We start from the raw sequence: 27,812 nt of genomic DNA, 5'->3' as shown, positions 1-27,812 counted from the left end.
CCTTATATTAACATGAAATCAGCCATAGGTATATGTATGTCCACTCCCTCTTGAACCTCCCTTCCACCACCTACCCCGTCCCACCCCCTCTAGGTTGTCACAGAATGTTGGATTTGAGCTCCCCACATCATGCAACAGATTGCCACTGGCTGTCTATGGTAATGTGTGTGTTTCAATGCTACTCTCTCAGTTCACCCCACCCACTCCTTCCCCTCTGTGTCCACAAGTCTGTCCTCTATGTTGGCATCTCCATTGCTGCCCCGCAGATGAGTTCATAAGTACCGTCTTTCTAGGTTCCATTTATATGTGTTAATATGTGATATTTGTCTTTCTCTTTTTGACTGACTTCCCATTGTATAACAGGCTCTAGGTTCACCCACCTCATTAGAACTGACTCAAATGCATTCATTTTTAGAGTTGAGTAATGTGGATCACAATAAACTGTGGAACATTCTGAAAGAGATGGGAATCCCAGACCACCTGACCTGCCTCTTGAGAAACCTGTATGCAGGTCAGGAAGCAACAGTTAGAACTGGTCATGGAACAACAGACTGGTTCCAAATAGGAAAAGGAGTACGTCAAGGTTGTATATTGTCACCCTGCTTATTTAACTTATATGCAGAGTACATCATGAGGAACGCTGGTCTGGAAGAAGCACAAGCTGGAACCAAGATTGCCAGGAGAAATATCAATAACCTCAGATATGCAGATGACACCACCCTTATGGCAGAAAGTGAAGAGGAACTCAAAAGCCTCTTGATGAAAGTGAAAGAGGAGAGTGAAAAGTTTGGCTTGAAGCTCAACATTCAGAAAACGAAGTTCATGGCATCTGGTCCCATCACTTCATGGGAAATAGATGGGGAAACAGTGGAAACAGTGTCAGACTTTATTTTTTTTGGGCTCCAGAAGCACTGCAGATGCTGATTGCAGCCATGAAATTAAAAGACGCTTACTCCTTGGAAGGCAAGTTATGACCAACCTAGATAGCATATTGAGGGGCAGGGACATTACTTTGCCAACCAACGTCCGTCTAGTCAAGGCTATGGTTTTTCCTGTGGTCATGTATGGATGTGAGAGTTGGACTGTGAAGAAAGCTGATCGCCGAAGAATTGATGCTTTTGAACTGTGGTGTTGGAGAAGACTCTTGAGAGTCACTTGGACTGCAGGGAGATCCAACCAGTCCATTCTAGAGGAGATCGATCCTGGGTGTTCATTGGAAGGACTGATGCTGAGGCTGAGACGCCAATACTTTGGCCACCTCATGCGACAAGTTGACTCACTGGAAAAGAGTCTGATGCTGGGAAGGATTGGGGGTGGGAGGAGACGGGGACTACGGAGAATGAGATGGCTGGATGGCTTCACCGACTCGATGGCCATGAGTTTGAGTGAACTCCTGGAGTTGGTGATGGACAGGGAGGCCTGGAGTGCTGTGATTCATGGGGTCGCAAAGAGTTGGACACGACTGAGCGACTGAACTGAACTGAATACTGCATTGTGTATATGTACCACAGCTTCTTTATCCATTCACCTGTCAATGGACATCTACATTGCTTCCATGTTCTCGCTATTGTAAATAGCGCTGCAGTGAACATTGGGGTACACATGTCCTTTTAAGTTATGGTTTCCTCAGGGTATATGCCCAGTAGTGGGATTGACTGAACTGAACTGAACTGATGGTAGTTTCATTCCTAATATTTTAAGCAGTCTCCATACTGTTCTCCACAGTGGCTGTATCAAGTTGCATTTCTGCTAACAGTGCAGGACAGTTCCCTTTTTTCCACACCCTCTCCAGCATTTATTGTGGATTTTTTTGATGATGGCCATTCTGACCTGAGTGTGGTGATACCTCATTGTAGTTTTGATTAGCATTTCTCTAATAATGAGCTATATTGAGCATCTTTTCACATGTTTATTAGTCATCAATGGGTCTTCTTTGGAGAAATGCCTGTTTAGGTCTTCTGCCCACTTTTTGATTGAGTTGTTTTTCTGGTATTGAGCTGAAGGAGCTGCTTGTATATTTTGGAGATTAATCCTTCATCAGTTTTGTTTGCTATTATTTTCTCCCATTCTGAAGGTGGTTTTTTCATCTTATTTATAGTTTCCTTCGTTGTGCAAAGGTTTTTTGTTTACTTAATGGACAGTAACTTTTAAATAAAATCTTGCAAATATTCACAATACGGTGACAAAACCCATGTAGCAACATCCTGAGTAAATGGTTGTTAATACGTTGCTGTGTGTAATGGTTTTTCAAGTTGATTAAAGATTAAGTTGCACACCTTTCCTTCCCACGCCCCTACCCAAGGTGACCCACTCCCTGTGTGGATGTTCCCTTTCCACCCACAGCTTTACACTGCAACGTTACTGGAGTGCTTTAGCCAGCTTTGCTCCCAAAACAAAACAGCAGAGACTGGGTGCTTAAACAACAGAACTTTGCTTCTGGACATGAAGGCTGAGATGCAGGAGCCAGCACAGTGGGGCTCTGGGAGGACCCACTTCCTGGCCTGCAGGCGGCTACCTTCTCATGTCATGTGGAGAGAAAAGGAGCTACCTAGTGTCTTTTATAAAGGGCACCAATCTTGTCATGGGGGCCCCACCCTCATGACCTCATTCAAGCCCAGTCACTTCTCAAACCAGCCTCCTACTGGCTTTTCAAGCATCCTCTTGTGACTTGTTTTTATAATTTGCTGTATTACTGATTTGGGCATATTCTGTTTGCCAATCTGCTTATATGAACCAACCTAGTTTTATATAAATTGCAAGTAACTTCTTCCATCTGTGACTTAACTTTACGATGTTTTATTGTACATAAGATAAATATATTTTTAATTTTTATGTTGATATGTTGTATTTTCATTTTTATTCAAGAATTTTTTTTTTTTAAATTGCACTGCATGGCATGAGGCTCTTAGTTCCCCAACCAGGGACAGAACCTGAGCTCCCTGCAGTGGAAGCATGGAATTTTTATCACTGGACCACCAGGGAAGTCCCAGAAGATATATTTTAACTTAGAAAAGTTAATCCTTTATTTTTAACTGGTTTCTCTTATTACTTTTAAAGGACATCCTACCCTACTCTCAGGATCAAAATGACTATATTGTCATAAATTTTTGCTCTTTGAGTTTAGGACTATAAACCATCTGGAGATGTTTTGCACTGGCATCAATGGAATTGATCAGAGACCTGACTGTGCAATCGTACGGCTTCCCCCAGGACCTATAGTGAAGGACCCATTCCTTTCCGGCTGTGTCATCAGGACTTGAGTCTTCCGGCAGCCACCGTCTTCATCACTTGGCAGGAAGTAACTTCACTGTCTGTTTTGTGGCCACCACCAGGAGTGTGAGACCAGTCTGCCCCAGAAGCCTCCGCTGCAGGTTGGGTTTCTGGACTGCTTTGCAATCCTCCCACCCATGGGCCCAGGTTGGTGACTGCCTTGGGCTGTTACAGTGGGACTGGTTTGGAAATCCCACCTTCATCTGCTCTGGGGACCACCTGAGACTGTCCTGCTGGCAGCATGAGTGTAGGAAGAGTTTCCCTGCCCTTCTCCCTCTGCCTGTTTCTTGGACTGGAAGGTAATTCCTCCCTTTGACCCTTCATGGGCTCTGCTCTAGGCCTCTCTGGGTCCCTTCCCATCCTGGCCCAGTGGACCCTGATGTGAAAGAGACGAGGGTGGATGGTGCGGTGTCACCTCCTCCCTGAGGCCCCCCTGAGTTGCACCCTGTGCACTGGCACCAGCAATGCCCCCACTGGTGGCCGCCCTCCCTCACCCTGGGTGCATCATGGTCGCTGGGAGATGTCTCCTTTCCATTTAAGAGCGGGGCTCCTGGAAGCAGGGCTGGACAGCAGCTGCGCTTCCCTGGCCGCCCCGGCACAGAGCCTGGCAGTGGACACACCATCCACGTGGGAGGAACTGAAATGCAGTGAAGACACAAAGGGGACCCCAGATCCTCTGGCCTCAAACACACACACACACACACACACACACACACACACACACACACACTCTCAGGGAAAACAGGAATGGAATCCTGCTAGGACTGAAATTTCCCTTCACCCCACTGTCTCAGCTCTGGGGTGTCATCTCCTTGCAGTCAGGAATCTGCTCTCCAGATAGCAAGGGAGGTTTATTTCAAGGTGAGGAAGGAAAGGGGCACAGATTATTTAAGTACAATACTTTTTCTTACAAACGGAATTAAAAGTGGTTTGTGGTGCTGTGGTGGGGTTGGGCCCCCAGGAGAAAGGCAGGCACATTTTGCACTTGAACCACCTAGGAGATTCCTTCAGGTGAAGCCAAAAGCTGCTGCTGACTGCAGGTATCCAAGATGTTGAGTGTCTCCAGGGCTGCTCTCCACACCCCAGGATCTGCGTCCAGCTGTAGCTCCTGGAGGGCTGAGAGTGAGCATGCCAGGAGGAGGATGGGGAACCCTGCAGCCAGGCCCTCGTCCTCCACCCACCCTGTGTGGTGCGTGCTGACGAGAACTGACTGCGGGGCAAGGGGCTCAGAGGGGCTTTGAACTTTGTCCCCGCCCAGAGTGTGAATTTGGAAGATGGCAGGTGCAGTCGTGTCTCCACAGGCATCTCCTGTCCCTGGGGTCTTCCGTCACTTCAACAGGGACAGGAAATGAGCCCCAGGCCCCAACTGCTGTGGGACCAACCAGAGACATCAATGTGTGACGGGGAGTAGGCAGAAAGCACAGGGAACCATCAGAGCTGTTTTCCTAGAAAGCCCCCCACAGGTTCATCCACCTCTCTGTGCCCTGGCCACTGCCCCCACCATCCCAGATACAACCAGGGTCAGCTGACTCTCCCCTCGGGTGGTTTCACTAAGCTCCCAAATGAGCAGAGTGGACTCATTTTTGACCCACACTTGAATCTCCACTACTTACAATTCCGTAATGCTGGAAAATCCAGCTTTTTCAAGTAATGCGCAGACATCTGCTTCATAATGATTCCTAAAATGACAGTCAGAAATGTCCATCACGTGAATATTAGGTCAGGGATAGATTTGGTTTCACCTGATGAGAGTTTCTGTTAAGGGTTTAGTTCAGGATGTCTAGTTCAGCATCGGGCAGGCATGAAGTGCCATTGGACAAACCCGGGGGACTTCTGCCCGAGCGTGACTCCCAACACCTGTCCCCACTCCAGACCTGGGTCTGACCAGATGGTCTTCAAGGTCCCTCCTGCATCAGGAGACCTGCCTGCTCACCTGCCAATTTACATGCAGCAATTCTGATCCTTGACAAGTTGCTTTTAACATAGGTCATTGTTTCCAGCAAGAAGTTGTAGAGAACGGCAGGCTTTTTCTGAGTCTGAAAAAAACAAGTGACACCCAGAGCCATGGAAGAGGAGGTCCTGCAGGCTGGCTGCTCACAGGTGGCGGTCATCTGTTCATAGATGCCCATCCATCTGATGCTAGAGGGTCTGCCCAGAGAGGGTGAGCGCTCACATCAACGTCACACAGCAGATTAGCAGATAGGCAACTTAAGGACCTTGCGGTTTCTGTTACTCTCCTCTGGCCCAGAGAGATCACACTCGCCGCCACCTGCACTGCCCAATAGAGGAGCCACTGGCCACACACGGTCCCTGAGCACCTGAAGCGTGGCGTGCTGCTGTTCAGTCGCTCAGTTGTGTCCGCTCCCTGTGACCCCGTGGACAGCAGCACGCCAGGCTTCCCTGTCTTCCACTATCTCCTGGAGATTGCTCAAACTCCTGCCCATGGATTCGATGATGCCATCCAACGTGGCCAGTCTGAATTAAGTGTAAACAGCCTCCTGGATACTGAAGACATTATCCCAAAGAGGTAAACTATTACATTAATAATTGCCTATTGATTGCATATTGAAATGGCAATGATTTGGAACTACTGGGTTAAATAAAATCTATCATTAAATTTGGTTTCAGCTCTTTTCACTTTTTTCAACAGAAATCTTAAAGATGGGTGTGTGGTTTGCATTCTGTCGGACAGAGCTGGTCTCAACACCTCAAGTCTAGCAGGATCACAGGATGAAGCCCCAAGCCCCCTGGCTGTCCGCTGCCTCAGCTTCCTCACCAGGATGGAGCACAGGGTCATCTGGAAACCAGTCATCTCCTTGGGGGCAGTGGCGTCACGGTGGTCCGCGGAGCTCTCCAGGGTCTTCCAGCCCCAGAAGTGCACACACTGAAACATGGTAGCCACACAGGCCTGGGGGACACAGGACAGGATGGCAGGAGAGGCGTCAGGTGGACCCGGGGGGTCACTCAAGGGCTGGGGCTGGCGGGGCTGGCAGGGCTCCATCAGTAAGCTAGGGGGCAGCCCCCAAAGGCCTCAGAAAGCCAAATAAGGTGGGTTGATGCGCCCCAGGGGGCTTCCTGGGACCCAAGCCCTACTTGCCCATGTGACACTGTGGGCACATTTACTGAGAAGCCCCATTGGTGTAGATGCAGCCCCACTGTCCCCTCGGCCATTGGCCAGTGCTGGGTGCCCTCAGCAGCCCTGCTGAGACCTACCCCTCCAGGAGCCTGGGGTTTGGGGACCTGGCTGCAATCCCCGCAGCCCCTCTCCCCAGCTCTCCCTTGCCCCGTCCCCTGCAGTAACCAGGTCCTCTGGTCTCTGGCCTCTGCTGGGGCTGGGCCACAGGAAGGTTCTAGAATGGAGGGCAGGGAAGGAGGTTGGGGTGTCTGCTCTCCCAGGAGCAGGAGGGGCAACGGCACCCCTGGGAGCCCCGTGCCATGCTGGCCTCTCCTCTTTGTGGCTCCTTCATTAAAGCCTCTCTTCCCCTTTTGGGGTAGGCGGTCACTTTCTTCCCTGAAGCCCTGCCTCCAGGAGAGTTGTTGATAAACATGAAAGAACTGTGAACTTTTGATAGAAGGCAGTGAGGATAATGAAAGTGTTAATCGCTTCAGTCGTGTCCTACTCTTTGAGACCCCATGAACTGTAGCCCGGCAGGCTCCTCTGTCCATGGAATGCTCCAGGCAAGAATTCTAGAGTGGGTAGCCATTCCTTTCTAAAGGGGATCTTCTCAATCCAGAGATCGAACATGAGTCTCCTGCATTGAAGGCTGGTTCTTTACTGTCTGAGCCACGTGGGAAACCTTTGACTGTGTGGATCAGAACAAACCGTGGAAAATTCTTAAAGAGATGGGAATACCAGACCACCTTACCTGTCTCCTGAGAAACCTGTATGCAGATCAAGAAGCAACAGAACCAGATATGGAACTACAGACTGGTTCAAAATTGAGAAAGGAGTGCATCAAGGCTGTATATTATCACCCTGTTAAATAACTTGTATGCAGAGTACATCCTGTGGAATGCTGGGATGGATGAATCACAAGCTGGAATCAAGATTGCTAGGAGAAATATCAACAACCTTAGATACGCAGATGATATCACTCTGTTGGCAGAAAGTGAAGAGGAACTAAAGAGCCACTCGATGAGGGTGAAAGAGGAGAGTGAAAAATCTCTTAAAACTTAACATTCAAAAAACTAAGACCATGGCATCTGTTCCCATCACTTCATGGCAAATAGATGGGGGAAAGGTAGAAACAGTGACAGATTTTATTTTCTTGAGTTGCAAAATCACTATGGATGATGACTGCAGCCATGAAATTAAAAGACGCCTACTCCCTGGAAGAACAGCTATGACAAACTTAAACAACATATTAAAAAGAAGAGACAATTCGCTTTGCCAACAAAGGTCTGTATAATCAAAACTATGGTTTTTCCAGTGGTCTTGTATGAATGGGAAAGTTGGACCATAAAGAAGGCTGAGTGAAGAAGAATTGATGCTTTCAAAGTGTGGTGCTGGGGAAGACTCTTGAAAGTCCCTTGGACTACAAGGAGATAAAACTTGTCAATCCTGAAGGAGGAAATCAACCCTGAATATTCACTGGAAGGACTGATGCTGAAGGTGAAGCTCCAATATTTTGGCCATCTGATGTGAAGACCGACTCATTGGAAAAGACTCTGATGCCAGGAAAGACTGGGGACAGGAGGAGAAGGGAGTGGCAGAGGATGAGATGGCTGAGTGGCAGCATTGAATCAATGGATGTGAGTCTGAGCAAACTCCGGGAGACAGTGAAGGCTAGGGAAGCCTGGCGTGCTGCAGTCCATGTGGTCACAGGGTCGGACACGACATAGTGACTGAAAGACAGAAGAAAGGGTGGCTGGTAAAGGCATCTGGAGAAGAAGGAAAATACGCCATGTTTCCCCTCACAAAGCCGAGACTCCTCAATCAGTCAGTTTGTGGGTTATCTTGACTGGTCCCTTTCTCAGCCTGGAGGGAGTAACCAGCAGATGGTGGCCTCTGGGGTCCTGGGAAGACTGAGCAAGGTGGGGGACACCCCAGATAGCCGGGGCAGCCCTGAAGCACGTGTTCCTCATGGGGACAGCGGGCCCTGGGCATTGCGCACAGAGCCCAGGTATGTCTCACCTGGGCAGCATCGGAGCAGGGGTCCTGGCAATGTAGCATGAGGGGGACCCAGGCTTTCTTCACTTCCTGCTTGAAGAAGTGCTTCTTGGAAATCCTGACCACTTGTGCCAGCTTCCCAAAGAGGATGAAGGCTTTTAAACGCAGCAGCTCGCTCTCCTGCAGCCAGAACACACAAGCTATTTCTGAAACGTGGGAAGCGAGAAGCCCAACAAAACCCCCGCCATTCGCCGTGGACCTTCTTAAATGGCTTGGTGCCTGCAAAGCCTTCCAGATCATTCTGTCAGGATGGAGTGTCTCCTGCAGGGCTCTGGGGACTGGGCAGTATTCTGCTGTTTGTGACCTTCTCTTCCCTAGGTGGGGGCTGCACTGGATCTGATTGCCTACCACCCCAACCTAGCAGAGTCCCCACCCCACACATCACCGGTGTCCAAAGAGCATTTGTGGCTGCTAGGAGTTAAAGTCAGGGGAGGAGGGTCCCATGGGCCCTGGAACAAGATTTTTTTTTTTAACCAGCTCCCACGATCAGCCAATCGATACATCAGCACCCAAGTCCGAACTATAGCCCTTTTCATTCTGGGGCACCTCTCTCCTTTAGGGGATGAGCAGTGGCCGCCTGTCTACTGAGCAGCCATTCGTGAGGACCCTCAGGAGGGCCAGGGCCGAGCAAGGCGCCAGTGTGGACTCACATTGTCAAAGAAGGCTCTGCACTGCTCGGAGATGGCGTTGAAGGCGGACCCCAGGTCCCCTTCCCGCAGCTCGACCAAGACCTTGGCCAGGACCTCCAGGCCCTCGGAGGTCACGCTGGTGGTCACGCCCGGCCCCCGCAGGGAGCACAGGCACTTCTCCAGTAAGAGCTTCCGGTACTGCCTCACCTGGGAGGCATGGGGTTGTCAGCCCCCGCCTGGCTGCCCAGGACAGGCCGGCATGGGCCCCCCAACCCCACCCCTGCCCCGGCCCCCGCGGACCTTCCTGGGGGCGCCGAGGGCCATGTTGCCGAGGGCGCGCAGGGAGAGCACACGCAGGACCTCGTCCTCCTGCTCCGCGCCCTTCTCCAGCATCAGCACCGCCCGCTTCAGCAGCTTCTCCCGGTGCAGGATCGGGTCACTCATGAACTGGAAAGGAGAACTGTTCACAGTCACCCCCGAGAGAGGCTCTCGTTCCTCACCCTCAAAACGGGACAGGTGATGCGACTCGATGCCCGGGGCGGCGTCCCTGGGAACAGGAGAGGATTCGGAGCTCCACCTCCCAGGACCGGCTCGGGGCTCCTCCGCTGCCAGCTGTGGGACCCTGGCAAGTCCCTGGACCCCTCGGAACCTCAGCTTCCTCACCTGTGAAAAGGGCAACAGCAGTACCTGCCTCATTGGGTCGCTGTGAGGCTCCGATGCAGAAATACGTGGGGAAATCCTAGCTGAGTGTTTCCTAAAGGAACACACGCTCCTCATCTGTTCCTTCCGTTAAGGTGATGGGAGTGGCCATGGTGTGCAAGAGCCACGCCCACTGAGTCAGAGCAGAAATGCACAAAATGCACGGATTCCACTTCCCTGGGCCTCCGAGGGTCACTTCTGGGCTTGCACCCAAAACGCTGGGCCCTCGGGACCACGCGAAGCCCTGTGGCATGCCTGGGTGCACGTGTGTTTTATAAACCTTGGTGGTGGTGGTTTAGTTGCTAAGTCGTGTCTGACTCTAGCAACCCCATGGACTGTAGCCCGCCAGGCTCCCCTGTCCATGAGATTCTCCAGGCAAGAATACTGGAGTGGGTTGCCATGTCCTCCTGCAGGGGATCTACCCCACCCAGGAATCGAACCCGGGTCTCCTGCAGTGCAGGTGGATTCTTTACTGACTGAGCTACAAGGGAAACCCCATTACAAACCTAAGAAAACTAAATACCCAGTGGGTGACTCTGGAACGGAAAACTGATTCTTCGGCCTTCTGCAGAACAAACCTGCCAGCCCTGCCCTAGGGCGATGGTCCCGATGACACTCTGGGTGTCAGACAGCCATCAAGATTTCCCCCAAAAACTTTTCTGGCCAATTCCCTCAGGACCCCATAAGGAAGGGTAGCTGGGCATCAGTGACTCTGACCCCCCTTTTGGGCTTTCCCACCTGGCTCAGTCTGGCTCGCCTCGCAGAGTCCTCTGCCCGGTCTTCCCAGGAGAGTCCTCCTCTGGCTCCATGATGCTGGCGCTCACCACATCAAGCAGCCTCAACCCCTTTCCCCTCGGTGCCCGCCCTGAACCATGCGCTTGATGAATGAGTGAACGCAGGAGGGCATGAGGGACGTTCGCCTGTCCCTCCAACCCCGGACTCAGACACAGCCTGCGTGCCTGCCCTGAAATGAGCCCCCAGGACAGTCCGGGGGGTCGCCCGGCACCCACCCCACATTCCCGCCCGTCCCCCACCCAGCCCTCGCCGTGGCCTCACTTCTACGCAGACAGCCGTGCTGCTGATGCGGCAGCTCAGGGCCTCCGAGGCCATGCCCCTGAGCGCCAGCTCCGACAGCCTCTGCCGGTAGTAGCTCTCCGGGCTCCGCACACACAGCCTGCAGGGATGGCACCACCGAAGGGGCTTCTCAGCTCCTGCCCTGCACAGCCGCTCTGCAGCAGGGTGCCCAGGGAAGGGCTTCCAGGTCAGGGAGTCACCGAAGTAGGGGCCCTCCACCTCCTCTTTATAAAAAGTGAAAGTGCAAGTCGTGTCCGACTCTGTGACCCCATGGATGGTAGGCTGCCCAGCTTCTCTGTCCACGGAATTCTTCAGGCCACAAGACCGGGGTGGGGAGCCGCTCCCCTCTTCAGGGGAATCTTCCCAACCCAGGGATCGAACCTAGGTCTCTTCTTTATAAAAAGGGGACCAGAATGAGGGTCTAGACCCAGGAAGGAACTCCCAGTCCTGTTGTCCTGGCCCGGCTCGGAAGCCCTTTGTGACCCTGGGCACACCCCACCCACCTGGGACCTCGCTTTCTTGCCTTGGAGCAGGAAGGGCTGGAAGAAAAGATTTCCTTTGCCCTGGCCCTCCTGCCACTTAGAGTCTGGGATGGGGGTCAATATGCCAATCCGTCCCCCACACCCCACACACACCCTGGAGCCAGTCATTTAGCCACCAGGCCCAGACTTTCCAGCCAGACGATGGAGTTCTGGGGAGCTGGGCACCCACCTGGCCAGCTGGCTGACTCCCTGCAGGAACGTCGAACTGCTCTCCAGAAGTGTCCACACGCCCTGCTCCTCCAGGGTGCAAAGCAGAGACTCACTGTTGAGTCTCCTGAACAAGAGCTGCATGGATCTGATCGTGACCCTGGAAGAAGGTGGAGCCACATGAAGCTGAGGCTGCCCTACTGGGAGCACCGCCCTGCCTTCGATAAGCTCTTGGGTAAGCTAATCACCCAGGCCCGTGGAGGGGTGCCCAACACAGGCGGGGAGACTTGCTCAGGGCCCAGGAGCAGCTGTGGGAGACGGTGGGTCTGCAAACTCTGAAAACCACACAGTGCTGGACCCACACGAGGGAGGGTCGTAAGCTGAGCTTCCAGAAATTTCTCCTCCCCACCAGGAAGGGAAAACAAGGACCTCAGTGGAGGTGACACTTGTAGTTCAGTGACTTCTTATTTTTTTTTTTTAAGAACATTTGTTTATTTTGCTGTACAGGGTCTTACGTAGAGAATCTGCCTGCAATGTGGGAGACCCGGGTTCAATCCCTCGGTCAGGAAGATCCCCTGGAGAAGGGAATGGTAACCCACTCCAGTGTTCTTGCCTGGAGAAGCCCACGGACGGTCGCAGAGTTGGTCACCACCAAGAAATTTCACTTTCACAGGGTCTTAGTTTCAGCATATGGGATCTAGTTCCCTGACCGGGGATTGAACCTGGGCCCTCTATATTAGGACCTTGGAGTCTTAGCCACTGGACCACCAGGCGTCCCAGGCCCACAGCCTCACCACACCACACCTTCCCACCCTCAAGCACACCTCTGCAGGTTGACCTCCTCAGGGAGGGTCCCCGTGTGGACAAGTCTCCATGTCTTCAGGACGGGCGACATGGCCTCTGGGCCCTGGCTGCTGCCCAGCTGCAGGAGGAGCGCATAGATGAGGTCCGGGAAGAGATCCAGGAGCCTGCTGTCCCAGTCCATCCTCTCGATGAGCAGGTGAATGGTGCACAGGGTCTGCAGAGAGGAGAGCCGGAGGCGGCAGGGGTCCCACTGAGCCCCCGAGGCGGGCCTGCCCCCCGCCTCACCATCAAAGGGTCCACCGCAGCCAGGCGCCAGATGTCAGCCTTGGAGGTGGCGTTGGCCCTGGGCGTGAACCTCGCCTGCAGCCGGCCCATCAGCGCGTGGAGCATCGTCCGGGTAAAGGGCACGTTCTCGGCCACAGCCAGCCACACCTCTGTCAGGTGGCTAGCAAGAGACAGGTGACAAGGACTGTGGGTTTGGGGTCGTGTGCTCTGGCAGGTCAGAGCCCCCCAGGGACCCCCGGGCAGCCCCCGGAGCAGGGGCTGGACCCTGGAGGCAGGGTCTCAGGGAGGTGGGCGAGCCACCAAGGCTGCACAGCCAGAGGCCGAGTCCCGCCCCGCACCTCTGCCCACGGTCCTCCTGGGAAGCCACGGCCTCGTCTCTCTCTCTCTCTCGGAGGGCCCAGCTCTGCTACGAGGGGACCCAGGCCGACTGTGTGATGACTTCATGGACATGTCTGGTCACAGCCCCCCCAGTGCCCCGGTGTGTCAGGCTGGCGCCAGGCGCCTATCACTTCCTCCTCTCAACACGTCTATGTGGAAGGAGCCTTCGTCTCCATTTCCACAGAAGAGGAAATGCCGCCTGAGGAGGTCAGGGAAGCTGCCAGACTACAGCTTGGAGCAGCCTTCCTGACCCCAAGTCCAAGCCTGCTGAGAAGGGGAGGGACAGTGACTTCACGAGCCTCAGCACACGCACAGGTACAGGCAGGGGGGGTCCGGTGGGCGCTAAAGGGCTAAAGCCACAAATCCAACAGAATCAGCCTGCCTATTCGAATCCACAGAACCAAACGCGTAAGTGCAGATAAGGGAGTTTTGTCGAGGATGGGGAAAATGTGGCAGGGGCCGAATGGCAGGAACTGAACAGAAGGGTGGGCCCAGCAAGCTCATTAAAATCAACTCAGAAAGAAGCCACAGGAGTGCAGGGAAACCAGGACATGGGGACCTCGGCCCTGTAACTCAAGAAACAGCCACATGAGTTCGAAGGCGGCCACGGGCTCCAGGAAACAATGCAGACTGGCTGACACCTTGACGCATCTGAGACCCTGAGCCAAAGCCCCGGCTTGGCCACGCCCAGGCTTCTGACCACACAAACCAGATGGTAACCGGTTGCTGTTCCAAGCTCCTGAGCTGGAAGCAATTTGTTATGCAGTAATAGCTAACTAATACAGTGAAAGTCAACCAGCCAGAGGCCCCAGTCCAGCACTGCTCTGCGAGGGGCTAACCCTCATTAAAGCGCACCACCTGCACGGCACTGCCCTCCTACCTGGACCCAGGGAAGGGCTGCCCTTCGGAGGAGCAGCTCCACGTGGGGCCAGGCCTGCCTCTCACATGTTTGACACCTGTACTCAAAACTCTCCTTTTGTCTGCTCCCAGCATCTGCCACATCTCTCTCCACCAAGCCTCAAGGCTGCCCTCGGCTCCTTGGTCTCTGCTGCTCTGGGGATGTCTGTCCCCCTCTTTGTGGGCCCTCCCCTGTATATACCAGTTCGATCCAAGCACACTCACTCCTCAAACTGGTGCGCTCCTACCAGCTGCCTGCGCGATGCCGTGACACAGACAAGGGGGTTGGGTGCAGTTCAAGATAACACGAAGAGGGAGGCTTGCCCTGCTTCCCTGTGAGGCCACCTGAGAGCATGGGGGGTCTGTCATTTCACCCCTTGGGCACCTGGGTCACTTCCCTCTCGGGGCCCCGTTTGGAAATGGGGAAGGGCCGCGTAGAGCTTTTCCAGAGGCCTGCATGGACCCTGGGGACCACAACCTGTGGTCTGTCTGGCCCAGAAATCTGTCCTCTGCAGGGAGGAGAGGGCCATCGAGGGGAGAGCCCAAAGCGGGCGGCCAGGACCCATGAGACATGGGGTCTGGACTGCAGCTTGATAAGAGGGAGCCGGAGCTTCAGGCCTCCAGGTCCGAGGTTCCCAGAGGCTGTACCAGCCACAGAGATGCAAGCAGGGGGATGGTGGGTCTGACCACCCTCTTCCCCCGCCACAGGTCAGACAAGTCACTGGGATGTGTCCATGGTGGCGGGTCGGGCAGGCCTGGTGGGCACGGGAGGCAGCGGCCTGCGCCTGGGAACCCACCTCTGCATGGGCAGGGGCTGCCGCAGCAGCGCCGTGAGGACGGTCTCCTGGTGGCAGCGGCCCAGCAGGAGGATGCCCTCAATCAGGAGGCGCCGCACCCCCTGGTGGTCCACCATGGGTAGGTGCACCAGGATGGCGCCCAGGATCTCAGCCACCTGGGGGTGGGGGGCGGGGCATCACCATGCTGCCCGGCCCTCGGGGGGCTCCTGCCCTCCCCCCTGCTGCACACCCCTCCTCCTGCCCAAGTGGATGCTGGGCAGGCTAGCCCGCCAGGGGCCGGGCACTTCCAGAGCATCCTCTGGTCTCTTCAGGGATTTTATCACATTTTCAGGTGGGAGGTGCCATGCTCCAGGAGAGCCAGCCTTGGGCCTCCAGCCCAGCGTCCACTCACTGACCAAGCCTCCTTCAACAGGTTCTTTCCCCTTCCAGAACCCGACTTCCTCCCCCCTTTATAATCACTGACTTGGGGATGGTGGGGAGCCCTTAGCAAGAGAAGCTGGGCCCCTCTGCCTGGCCCTCTAGGCTGGATGCACCAGGCAGCCCCAGGCCCCCGTGGGCCCGGCCTCAGGCTGTCACCTTGTCCTCCAGCTCCTTGACCCGCATCTGGAGAAAGGTGCATATCCAGGTGACAGAGGCCTTGTCATGCTGGAGGTCCATGGCCCCGAAGTTCTCGCAGAGCTTCTGGACCAGCGAGACCACCTCGTCGCAGTTGAACTGCAAGCAGGCCACCTATAGCCAGAGCAGACTGTTCCTGGGTCCGACACCAAGCCCAGGGGCTCCCCTGCCTGCCCGGCTCTGCTCAGTGTCGCAGCCCAGCCCAGCCCCCATCTTCCCGCAAACCATCCTGAGCCTCCCCTGGCCCCCTCGCCCAGCCTCTGGCCCTGTCAATCACAGGCCGGCTTGGAGATCACTCAGTGTAAAAGCTGGGAGGACGCTCGCCAACCCCTCTCTCACCCCATCGCCTGCCCCCACCCCTCTGAACCCCGCACAGGGAGCTTCTCCCCAGACCCTCCCAGTCCCGCCTCTACGGCCCTGCAGCCTTCCCTGGGAGTGTCCTCTGGTCCCTGAGGCAGAAGAGGCCTTGCCCTTCTGCAGCCCCGAGGGTCTGGGCGGCCCTGGACACTTGCAGTCACAGGGTGCGGTCAGCCTGCCGGTGGGCCGACACCTGTGTGCAGGGCCCCCTGTTCAGTTCTTTCCGGGACCCCCGCAGTATAGCACATGACACGGACAAAGAGAAGACAGCTGGGGTCTGTGACGCACCTACTGTGTGCCAGGCACCACAGTGGGGACTGTACATATCACAGGTCACTTAAATACACATGACTTGAGTTGGACCAAGGTCTGTGGAAGACCCAGGAAAGACCAGCAGGAGGAGCCTGGCCCCGCCCCCAGAGATGGCCCAGACACCCGGAGGCCACGCCCACACAGCCTTCCTGCTCATTACCTTGGAGATTCTGGAGGATACGCTGAATATCTTCTCCATGTCTGAGTCCTGCAGGTCCTCCTTACATTTCTCAAGCTCCAGCTCTTTGGAGGTGCCCCAGGAGGAGCAGGCCTGGCTTGCTGTTGGGATACAATGTCAGGCACGATGATCCAGAGCCAAGGGCCCACATCATGGTGACCCCCTTTCCCACCCCTGCTGCTCGGGTTGCCTTGATTTCCTGGGCCTGGACCGCTCTCCAGCATCTACATTCCCACCTCTCTTGCCTGGCCCCCGGAACCATCTCTGTGCACAGCTCAGATGGGCATTCTGCCAGCTGCCGAGCCAGAGGCAAACCCACCCTGAAGGTTCCCAACTGCCTTCCCCTCTGAGCTCGTTTCTGGCCGGGTCCGCAGCATCTGTAGTATCTGAGGCAACCCTGTCCAGTGGGGCCCCTCATGTGCCTTCAGCGAGTCGTGCTGACACAATGAGCCTCTCCTTCTAGAAGCTTCCATGACCTCTCAGTGAACTCTGCACCCCCTGCCCCCGCTGGTCACCCTTGCTTGTCTACAGAGAGACCACAATCCCCACCGCCCCCCAGGACAGCCCCACAGCCAACTCCCTGATATCGGTCCTCCCTCTTGACCTGGAGAGCCCCGGTCCTGCCCACCCACACCATCCCTCCCGTACCGCGAAGATCCAGCAGGCTGGCCAGGACATCCATGGAGGCCAGGCGGGTTTTTCTGTGCGAGTCGCAGGTGCCTGGTGCAATGAGTCCCACCAGGCTGCCAAACTGCCCCAGCTTCAGTGGGATCTGAGGGATGGGAGACCTCAGAGTTCACACCCTCTGTCCAGCCGAGCTCACCTGGTGATGCCCGAGGGCAGTGCAACCAGGGGCCAAAGAGAGTGAACCCTGCTCTGAAAGCACCCCTGTTTGGGAAGGGAGAGAATGCCACCATTTGCCTGAGCCTGAGCTTCCATCCCCAGGCCCCCCAGCTTGGGCCCCGGGAGGCTGAGCAGCTAGGATGTCGCCCCGTGACCCAGGCCCAGGTGCTTGTTTCTATACCTGAGCCCTGCCTTCAAATCTGGGCTTCCCCACTCCCTGGCTGTGTGACCTGGGGAGGGACTTGGTCTCAGGCCCTCTTGTTCCTGTCTGCTACTCAGAGATGATAACTGCTGAGTCCTGCTCCAAAGCCTTGTGCAAGGCTTGTACCAAGGCCACAGAAGCAGAGCTCAGAACCAAAGTCACCTCTGAAACTGACTGAGCCCCTTTGTAATCATTGCCAAAGTTCCCACGGTCACCACCAGCAGGCCTCCTGACCCCTGACCCCAAATTAGGCAGAGATGCCCACCCTGGTAGTCACTCTACAGCACCCTAATGCCAACCTTCCTGCAGGAATTTTGTCTTGAGGCTATAAAAATTAACTACTAACCCAGGAAACTGTTGAGTCTCCCCAGCCTGTCAGGACGCCGGCCCACTGCGCTTGCAGGGCCCACATTATCTCTGCTTTCGGTTCTTAATAAACTCACACCCTTCTGAAATGCTGTGTGTCTGGAAAGTCTTTTCTAAGCACACTTGCACTGCCTCAACAGTGGCTTGGCTTTCTCCTTGACACAGTGGGATGAGAATCTCAGATGCTGTAGGATGGACATGAGGCTAAATGAAATCATGCATGTGGAGTGTCTCAGAAGAGAGTAGACCCTCCTCTCACAGTGGCTTGTTTGGTGGGTCACGGGCTCATGAAGCCCTTCTGTCCTGGGGCAGCTCGGTGTTGAGAGCACCTGCCCTTCTCCAGGGAAAGGGTGTCTGTGCAGGAAGGCAGCCCCCTGTGTCCTCTGCAGCTCATCACCCAGCTCTGAGCCTGCTTGACGTTTGGCTGGATTTGCTCCTGGGGCTTCTGGACACTGAGCCCAGCACCCTTCTCCTTGGGCCTGAAGTGGAGCACGGGGTGTGTGTGAGTGTGTGTGTGTGTGTGTGTGTGTGTGAGAGAGAGAGAGAGATTGGGAAATGCTTGTCTGTGTGTGGATGAGTAAAGAGACTTGTGCTACATGGTTGTAACTGGGAGTGAATATATGGGAGTGAAGGGACTGTGGGTGTGTCACCCCCTCACGTGTGCACTATAGTTTACAGCTAACAATGCAGCAGAGTGCACGTGCACAGACTCTAAAGCCAGAATCCTGGGTTCAGAAACTCTCTGACCACTCTAGGACTTTAGGAAATTATTTTGTTTTTACCTCAGGTTCCTCCTCTGTAACATGAGAACGTATCAATAGCTTCTCATCCTCTCTTTTAGGATTTTTGTAGACTCGCGACAGAGTCCCGGGGAAGCACTCTGCACAGCACCCAGTTATTTAGCACTAGTCTCGGCCATGGGTTCGCTTTGCTGGGCCTGGGGCCCACCTGGATGGGGCTCCAGGACTGGGGTCCTGCCCCACCCTGTCCTCACCGTGCACTGGCCCCAAGACCCAATCGTCCTCCTCCCAACGCCATCCCTGAAGACCAGACAGTCGAGGAGTAGGAGGCCAACACAGGAAGGAAGAGAGGTCTTGAGGAGCCGTGTCAGAGGCTCCATCACCAAAAAAACCTCATTGCTTTTCTAGATTTTGCGACGTCGATGGTATTTGTTAAGCTTTGTAAAATTCGTCATTTTGTAGTGATTCATTTTCTCATTCTAAGTAAATACTTTCCTAATCAATGTGGTATTCATAATCGTGTGCCCCGTTCTCTTAAAGAGGGCCCTCACCCTGTGTGAACCTCAGGCCCCTCAAAACCCAGATCTATACCACGCCCTGCCCATCCTCTCTCACCACCCCAGAGGCCCAGGGCCAGCTCCCCCTGGGTCTCCTTTGACATTCCCCAGTGAGGCAGCCTCTTCCCAAGGGTCTCTCCAGGGGCACAGCTGGATTTCAGAGGCGTTTCCTCTTCTGGGATAGAGACTGGCATTTCCCTGTGGGTGTCAGCAGGGCAGGCTGTGGGGGGCAGGTCTCCGGGACTCACACAGACGCCGACGCTTTGGACATAGATCTGCACGAGATGGAGATGGAGGTTCACTGCCTTCTCCCGCTCCCATTCTTTCTCTGACAAGATCCACTTCTCCAGGAGCTGTAGGGAGAGCCCAGAACACAGAGGGGACTTTAAAATCCTGAGGCCAGCCTTTCCTGGCCAGGTGCTGCGCTCCTCCTCTCTCCCACTCAGAGCCTGATTTTCAAATCTCTGGGAGGTTCCCAGGTCCCCTCCACCCCCCGACACGAGGGAGATGAGGTCATGAGCAAACAGAGAACAATGCCAACATCCTCATCAAGCTGCTGCTTGGCTGATGAGTTTGGGTTCGTTCCAGTGTTCGCCTGTAGGTGAAAAGCCACCAGCAATCCTGCACTGCAGCACCTGCGTGCCCCTGCACCTAACATCACAGCTCAGCAAAACAGGGGCAAAAACTGACAGAACTGAAAGGAGAAACAAACGGATCCAGGGACAGAGTTGTCAGCGCCTCTTTCTCAGCAACTGATGACAGAGAAGACAGAATTGGGAAGGATATAGAAAACTTGGACAACACTTCCAACAATACCTGGCTTAAAGGATATGTAGGAACATGTCGTTCAGTGCAGCAGAATAGTTTCCAAGCACACACAGAATGTTCACCAAGATAGACCATACGTGGGCAACAAAATAAGTCTCGATGGATTTAAAAGGCTTTGAATTGTACAAAGTATGTTCTCAGACTACAATGGAGTTAAACTAGAATCAAAACTAAAAAGGTCTCTGGAAAACTCTCAAATATTTGGAAATTTCTCGATGATCCATGGGTCAAAGGAGAAGTCAAAAGAGAAATGAAAATGCATCTTGAAACTAAAATTAGAACACAATGTATCGATATTTGTGGGGCATAGCCTCAAAGAACAAAGTGAGTGGACTTACACTATCTGCTCCTGGTTTCAAGACTTCCTATAATGTTGACAGGATTATAATAAAGAAAGGATGACACTGGTGTAAAGATGGAAAAAAACATCAGTAGAGCAGAAGAGGTACCTAGAAATAGACCCACACATACGCGGTCAATCTATTTCTGACAAAGATGCAAAGGTAATTCAGTGGAGAAAAGATAGTATTTCCATGAAATGGTGCTGAAACAACTGGTTATCCATGTGCAAAAAAATTAAAATAAATTTAAACTTTGATCCATATTTGAAAACTGAGCTCAAGATACCTCATAGACTTCAATATAAAACCTGAAACTATCAAGTTGTAGAACATAATCTAGGAAAAAATCTTTGTGACCTTGCTTAGTAAAGATTTCTTAGACGTGATACCAAAAGCATGATCCATAAAAGAAAAAATAATAAATTAGACTTCATCAAGATTAAAAGCTTCTTCTCTTCAAAAGAACCTGTGAAATTAATGAAAAGGCAAGTCACAGACCAGGAGAAAATATTTGCAAATCACATATCTGATAAAGGATTCGTTTCTAGAATATATACAACCTCTGAAAAATCAATAATAAGAAAGCAAACAATCCAAGTTTTAAATTCAAAAATACCAAACTATGAAAGACAAAGACTGATAAATTGTCCCAAATTGAAGGAGAGAGACAAAAGAGATAAGACAATTAAATGCAATTCATAATCCAGATTAGATCCTGGTTCTGGGAGGAAATAACTATGAAGGTCATTCTTGGGCAATTTGTGAAATATGAATATGGAAAATTTATTAGACTACAGCTTGGTATCAATGTTAAATTCCGTGATTTTGAACAATATATTGTTACATAAGAGAACATTCTTGTTGATGTCTAGAGCTAACTCTCCATGATTCAAAAAGGATGTGTGTGTGTGTATGTTATGTAAAGAGGAAAAAAAAAGAAAGGGAAAAAGAACATGTACAAAATATTACGAATTGTGGATCTCAGTGAAAGGCATGCAGGAGTTCTTTGTACTGTCTTGCAACTTTTCAGCTTATAAGAATTTAACTTCAACTTTTAAGAACGTTTTGTGATATTGAAATGTCACAAAATATTAAGAATCGTGGATCTGGGTGAAAGGCATACAGGAGTCCTTTGCTGTGTTCTTGCAACTTTTCAGCCAGCTTGAAGCTTTGTCTAAAGAAAATTATCAAATCAATTCTTAATGCACGCCTGTTTCCCACTGAGAATCTGGCCCTGGGACCAGCATTCTGGGAGGAGTGGCCACCACCGGCTCCTGGCAACTCACATGCACCATCTCCTGCAGCCCCTTGGGGTCTAGGTGTCTCTGCATGAGGCCCTCCATCAGCTGCTCCAGGGCATGCAGGGCGTCCGTATACAGGGTCTGTGGCCAAGAGAGGGGAGAGCTCGGCAGCAGTGGGGGAACAGCCACCTGCCAGGACTCTGGGTGGGCCCACGCCAGCATCAAATATTGTGAGATGGTCTGATAACTTCCTTTTGACTTCTGCTCAGACTGAGTTCTTTATGTTCCTTAGGTGATGTATAAGACAACCTCAAGAGGAACCCATTTTGCAAAGGAGGAAGCTGGACTCCTAGAGGCCAGCTCTCCTGACCCCTCGCATCCAGGGCCAGGACCTGGAGGCACAGATGGCTCCCTGTCCACAGAGGTTTGTCCTCCTCTTCCACAGCCTTGTTGGGGAACAGTCATCCAGTCGGGGACTACACTTCCCAGGATCCCTTGCAGCTAGGTGGAGCCATGTGACCAAGTTCTGGCCAATAAGAAGGGCAAAGTAGCTCATAAATCCTCCAGACTCTCTCTGGAGTATCACTGCCCACCTGAGGAGCCATGGGGCCTCTGTCAGTCCACCTCCCTGAACAACTGCAGGAAGCAGCCCCCCTCCACCTCTGCTGCCAACTGGACTTCGAGTGAGAAAAACAGTCGTCTTGTTAAGCCATGAAGATTTCAGAGAGTATGTGTTCCAGCAGCTAGCATCACCGTACCCTTACTGGCAGTGGCTGCTGTACTTTGCTGCCCCAACCACTCCCAGGCAGTCCAGGACGCTGGGCTCCCAGCACTGCCCATGTTAACGTCAACTTCCAAGTCCTGACCCAGAAAATGAGGTGGCCCAGAGGGACCTACCTTAATGGACTCATTGCTCTCTCCTGGGGGTTGGAGAGAAATTACAGAGCGTATACTAATATCCATCAGCTCACTGCTTTCCTCTGTGGAGTAGAAAGGCTTCAGTTTGCTAGAGAAAGAAGTGATAAGAGGAGTGATCAGTGGGGAGCTGAGACCCTGCTCTGCCCAGTCTGGGGGTGGTGGGAGGAGCCATGTCACAGAATGAGGGAGGGGCCAGCTTCTCTGTTTGGGGGTTCAGGCGTCGGTCCCCCGCAAGGGCCCTGGGTCCACCCACCAGTGTCTACTGTCTGTCTGTGGCTGAAGGGGAGACTCAGGCGTCCACAGCCGCCCCTCCTGCTCTGAGTCTCTCTCTCTCCTGTTCAGAAACATGCCATTGGTCCTCCCTGACCGCAAGCACAGACTTTGCTTCTTGTTGGTCCTGGCCCAGGAGTTTTCAACTGTAATACTTGGACCAGGAGTACCAGCAGCATCCCCTTGGGGTTTATTAGAAAATGCAAATTCTGCGTCTCTACCTCAGAGCTGCTGAATCAAACACTCTAGAGTGGAGGACTTCCCCGGCAGAGCAGCGGGTAAGGCTTTGCCATAGAGTGCCAGACGTGCAGGCTCCATCCCACACGTCCTGTGGCCCAAAAGTCAAAACATAAAACAGAAGTGAAACTGTAACAAATTCAATAAAGACTTTAAAAAAAAATGGTCCACATAAAAAAAAACAAACTTAAAAAAAACCAAACTTCTGGAATGGAGGCCACCTGTGTTTTAATAAACCTTTGGTGGCAGCAGCTAGCTGCGTGATGCATGCCAGCTGATTCTCATTCTGTCCCCTTCATAGGTGGATCTCAAGCCTAGTTGCATATTAGAATCACAGGAGAGCTTTCTAAGGGCCCCAGGGGCCATGCCCAGCTCCAGGGATCCTTATTTAAGTCTGTGGTGGGGCAGGGTATCAGAACTGTTACAAGTTCCTCATTGGCTCTGTTTTGCCTTCAGAAGGGAGAGCCACCCTTCACTTAAACTTTAAACTCCTGCCCTCCAAAGGGGTCCTGTATTTCACCTTTCCAGGAGCTTCCCACTCCTACCCAAATCCAGTAAGTTTGTTTAAAGTGAAAGTGTTCGTATCCAACTCTTTGACCCATGGGCAATAGCCCATCCATGGGGTTCTGCAGGCAAGAATCTGGAGTGGGTTGCCATTCCCATCTCCAGGGGGGTTTTCCGACCAAGGGATAGAACCCTCATCTTCTAACTGCAAGCAGATTCTTCACCATCCGAGCCACCGGGGAAGCCCCAAAGGAGGTGCAATCTTCCCCCAAAGGCACTGAGAGGTGCTCTCAGACTTTGTCTCCAGCCCAGGGAGGCAGTTGGGGCCTGGTCAGGGGCCCGGCTCACCTCAAATATGAGAGGGCATCCATGGCCATGGTCCGCACGGGAGAAACCAGGCTGTCAGTCGGTTCTGCCTTGATGATTGCCTGCCAGGACAGCAGGGCAGTGAGCCGCCAAGCCACCGGGAGTCCCGCGATGGCTGGGGAGGGGCTTGGGCGGACAGTGATCACGATGGCAGGGGCACTCCCTGGGTTACAGTCAGGACCTGATATTGTACGACGGGCTCCAATACCGCATGTGCTTTCATTCTTTTCATGATCAGCTGGCCTTTGACGTTTTAGGTGAAGTTGTTCAGTCGTGTCCAGCTCTTTGCGACCCAAGGACTATACAGTCCCTGGAATTCTCCAGATCAGAATATTGGAGCGGATAGCCTTTCCCTTCACCAGGGGATCTTCCCAAACCAGGGATCGAACTCAGGTCTCCCGCATTGCAGGCAGGTTCTTTACCAGCTGAGCTATGAGGGAAGCCCAGGGGAAGCAGCAAAATCTCATGGTAGGAGTGGAGCTAAGATGGGCCGGTGCTTCTCGCTCATTTCTGCCACTTACTGGCTGTGTGTCCTTGGGCAAATCACTTCCTCAGCCTGAGCCCTTGCTCAGGTGTGACATGAGGACTCGGGGCCTGGTCCACAGGGCTGTGCCAGGCTGGTGTGAAATTACATGCATGTAGCTCTCGACCCTGAGCGGGAGCTTAATGAATGTCTGATTCTTTCTCAGGGCCTCCTGTTCCATCCGCATCTCCCTTCCTTCCAGGCTGCTGCCAATGCAGCCAGAGGGTGTCCAGGGGCAGGGTTTCCATTGCAGGGAGTGGAGAGGTCTAGGAACGAGGGACAGGGGCTGACCCACAGTCTCAGCAGCCCCTGTCACTGCCTCTTGCCTTTGGACAGCTGATACTTTCTAGATCTTGACAAAGTTCTGAGCAAAAGTAGCTGTAAGTCCTGCCAACGGCAGAGCCCGAACTCCTGGTCCTGACTATGGAGAAACGCTGGGGCTTGCTAGGGGCTTCTGGAATGTTTCCTGGCCATGAAAACCTTTATCAGATATAAGAATGTCACATGCAGAAGGCCTATAGTCGGGTCAAAGCCAAACTGAGCCATGCAGTGCCTCAGAGACCCCTCCTACCCCTTGTGCCTCAGATGGCCTCAGGTCAGCAGAGTGAGACCTCCAAACTGCCGGGGATGGAGGAAGCCCCCCAGATGGCTTACCTTGATAATGCGAGTCAGGGTCGCCTTTTGGGCAAATTGGAAGTCTTCCAGGTCCTTGATGTTCTTGATAGCATTGGTGACCTGCACCACGCTCTTCATGAAGGCCAGTTTGAGGCAGATGTCCTGTGACCATGACGAGGGGCAGGGAGGACCTTGTTGTGGATGAGCCCCAAAGACCCCAAGACCAAGCCCCTGCTTCCCAACCCTGGGGCCACATAGAACACCCTCCCCCCTGCTGAGGAAGTAACAGTGTCAGGGCACTCTGAGAGACGGCCGCCCCATTGTGCCCTTCAGCAACCTGGCGGGGACGTGGGCCAGGCGCTGGACAGGCAACAGCCCCCCAGTGTCCCTCCAGGAGGTGCTGCATCCTCACACCCCTCCATCCTGAGCCCGAGTACAGCAATGCCAGTCAGGGGGCGCACCTTCACTGACCAGAGGATCTGAACCCTCTGTGTCACCGCAGGGGCAGAGTAAGTTATGGAGGTCAAATCAGTTTTGCTTTTAGGCTTGACAGAACGTTCAGGACATTACGCGAAATGAGATCAGCCAGTCTCAAAAGGACAAACACTGTGATTTCAGATTATATGAGAAGTCTAGCGTCACCAGCATAGAGGCAGGAAGTAGAAGGGTGGATGCCAGGGGCTCGGGGAGGGGGCTGGGGAGCTGACGCTAGTGGGGCAGAGTTCCAGTTTAAGAAGATGAAGGTGTGGAGATGAGTGATGGCGGTGGCTGCCCAGCAGTTTGAATGCACTTACTGCCACACTAGTAATGCTCAAAGTTCTCCAAGCCCGGCGTCAACAGTACGTGAACCGAGAACTCCCAGATGTTCAAGCTGGATTTAGAAAAGGCAGAGGAAGCAGAGATCAAATTGCCAACATCCACTGGATCATCTAAAAGCAAGAGAGTGCCAGAAAAACATCTACTTCTGCTTTATTGACTATATGCCAAAGCCTTTGACTGTGTGGGTCACAACAAACTATGGAAATTTCTGAAAGAGATGGGAATCCCAGACCACCTGACCTGCCTCCTGAGAAATCTGTATGCAGGTCAGGAAGCAACAGTTAGAACTGGACATGGAACAACAGACTGGTTCCAAACAGGAAAAGGAGTGCATCAAGGCTGTATATTGTCACCCTGCTTATTTAACTTCTATGCAGAGTACATCATGAGAAACGCAGGGCTGGATGAAGCACAAGCTGGAATCAAGATTTCCAGGAGAAATATCAATAACCTCAGAAAAGCAGATGACACCACCCTTATGGCAGTAAGTGAAGAGGAACTAAACAGCCTCTTGATGAAAGTGGAAGAGGAGAGTGAAAAAGTTGGTTAAAGCTCAACATTCGGAAAACTAAGATCATGGCATTTGGTCCCATCACTTTATGGCAAATAGATGCGGAAACAGTGGAAACAGTGACAGACTTTATTTTTGGGGGCTCCAAAATCACTGCAGATGGTGACTGCAGCCATGAAATTAAAAGACACTTGTTCCTTGGAAAAGTTATGACCAAACTAGACAGCATATTGAAAATCAGAGACAATACTTTGCCAACAAAGGTCCATCCAGTCAAAGCTATGGTTTTTCCAGTAGCCATGAATAGATGTGCAAATTGGACTCTAAAGAAAGCTGAGCGTCAAAGAACTGATGCTTTTGACATGTGCTGTTGGAGAAGACTCTTGAGAGTCCCTTGGACTTCAAGGACATCCAATCAGTCCATCCTAAAGGAAATCAATCCTGAATATTCATTGGGAGGACTGATGCTGATGCTGAAACTCCAATACTCTGGCCACCTGAAGTGAAGAACTGACTCACTGGAAAAGACCCTGATGCTGGGAAAGATTGAAGGTGGGAGGAAAGGGGACGACACAGGATGAGACTGTTGGATGGCATCACCGACTCGATGGACATGAGTTTGAGCAAACTCTGAGAGTGGTTGATGGATAGGGAGGCCGGGCGTGCTGCGGTGCATGGGGTTGCAAAGAGTTGGACATGACTGAGCAACTGAACTGAACTGGATGCCAATGAACTGCATGTTTAAAAGTGGATATGAAAAAAAAAATAATAAAAGTGGATATGATGACAAATTTCACTCCATGTGTACTTCACCACAGTTTTCAAAAGAGTAATAATAAAGTCATTTCACCTTTATTCCCTGAGTTTTCTCCTCCTGGCCTTTCCAAGAAAGCAGCCGGTCCCTTTGCCTCTCTGAGACAGCCCCTTTCTTGACTTATGAAAGGGCTTGGGGTCAGGTGTCAGTATCAGGGCAGAGGTGAGGGAAGGCGTGTGCAAGGGGTTGGGTGAGGGCTTGTCCTGTGACTTTATAACCCAGTCACCTACTTGGTAAGTGGGGAAAGGGCTGCTCCCCACCGCCGACCCCCCTGCAGCAGAGAACAGCAGAGACTGGGGCAGTGGTCTTCCCAAATGCTGAGTGACAGACAAGACTCCAGGACTCGAATCTCCTGGGTGGGGCTGGCAGTGCCCAGATAATGATGCAGGGTGGCTCTCCCCCTGCCCAGCCTGGGGCTCAAGGGGGTCATCGCCAGGGCATGGAGTGTCTGTGGGATCCTGGGCTTACCTGGCAGCTGCTGGAGTAGTGGTGGATGATCTTGGCGGTGATGGGGTTGTCCACGTGGGTGAGAAGCATCTGCGGGTGGCAGTATGAGGCCACACAGCTGTACATCACCATGAGCGCGCCCTTCACTGTCTCCCGCCTCCAGGGATGGTCCTTCTGTGAGGTCAACGAGAAGGGGAAGAAACCACTGTGGCCATCCATCAGGGAGAGGATCTATTCCTTCAGGTGTTTCCTGGGCACCTGAAGTGCTCAATTGTGTATTCTTTCATTGAATACATTTTATTGAGCTCCTGCTATATGCTATGCCCTGGCTGTAGTGGGGTGAGCAAGTCAGTCCATGGCCATGACTGCCCAGTCGCAGGGGTTCTGTGCGGACACCCCAACCAGAGGCGGCTGTGTGCACCTTCATGCCTTCACCTACTGAGCACCTACTCTGGGCCAGGGGCTCCCCAGATGCTGGTGATTCACTGGGAACAGAGAGCCTCAGCGCAGCTCTTC

General features: G+C 52.9%; 1 protein-coding gene across 3 annotated transcripts in view; it reads right to left on the bottom strand.

Moving 5' to 3' along the window:
• Nucleotides 1-4,264: 4,264 nt before the first annotated feature.
• LOC129554953 (maestro heat-like repeat-containing protein family member 2A) overlaps nucleotides 4,265-27,812 on the bottom strand; it is a 58,171-nt gene continuing 34,623 nt past the window's right edge. For 2 of the 3 annotated variants that reach the window (XM_088844346.1, XM_088844347.1), the window contains exons 22-42: nucleotides 27,318-27,470; nucleotides 24,745-24,867; nucleotides 23,550-23,629; nucleotides 22,170-22,278; nucleotides 21,318-21,413; nucleotides 19,111-19,215; nucleotides 16,803-16,926; nucleotides 16,137-16,255; nucleotides 15,269-15,421; nucleotides 14,693-14,847; nucleotides 12,621-12,780; nucleotides 12,356-12,549; nucleotides 11,554-11,691; nucleotides 10,825-10,942; nucleotides 9,370-9,516; nucleotides 9,091-9,276; nucleotides 8,405-8,560; nucleotides 6,047-6,178; nucleotides 5,204-5,306; nucleotides 4,884-4,949; nucleotides 4,265-4,386 (exon numbers count right to left, since the gene is read on the bottom strand). In XM_088844346.1, the coding sequence (XP_088700472.1) occupies nucleotides 4,265-4,386; nucleotides 4,884-4,949; nucleotides 5,204-5,306; nucleotides 6,047-6,178; nucleotides 8,405-8,560; nucleotides 9,091-9,276; nucleotides 9,370-9,516; nucleotides 10,825-10,942; nucleotides 11,554-11,691; nucleotides 12,356-12,549; nucleotides 12,621-12,780; nucleotides 14,693-14,847; nucleotides 15,269-15,421; nucleotides 16,137-16,255; nucleotides 16,803-16,926; nucleotides 19,111-19,215; nucleotides 21,318-21,413; nucleotides 22,170-22,278; nucleotides 23,550-23,629; nucleotides 24,745-24,867; nucleotides 27,318-27,470 (2,739 nt within the window). The remainder of the gene's footprint in view (nucleotides 4,387-4,883; nucleotides 4,950-5,203; nucleotides 5,307-6,046; nucleotides 6,179-8,404; nucleotides 8,561-9,090; nucleotides 9,277-9,369; nucleotides 9,517-10,824; nucleotides 10,943-11,553; nucleotides 11,692-12,355; nucleotides 12,550-12,620; nucleotides 12,781-14,692; nucleotides 14,848-15,268; nucleotides 15,422-16,136; nucleotides 16,256-16,802; nucleotides 16,927-19,110; nucleotides 19,216-21,317; nucleotides 21,414-22,169; nucleotides 22,279-23,549; nucleotides 23,630-24,744; nucleotides 24,868-27,317; nucleotides 27,471-27,812) is intronic. The other variant, XM_088844348.1, reaches the window with a different exon arrangement.

Source organism: Moschus berezovskii, chromosome 15 (genome assembly GCF_049115385.1).
Source record: "Moschus berezovskii isolate FMDL1 chromosome 15, NW_MosBer_1.0, whole genome shotgun sequence".
NCBI classification, from domain to species: Eukaryota; Metazoa; Chordata; class Mammalia; order Artiodactyla; family Moschidae; genus Moschus; species Moschus berezovskii.
The sequence above is the reverse complement of the archived record's forward strand: the minus strand, read 5'-3'. Positions and strand labels throughout refer to the sequence as shown.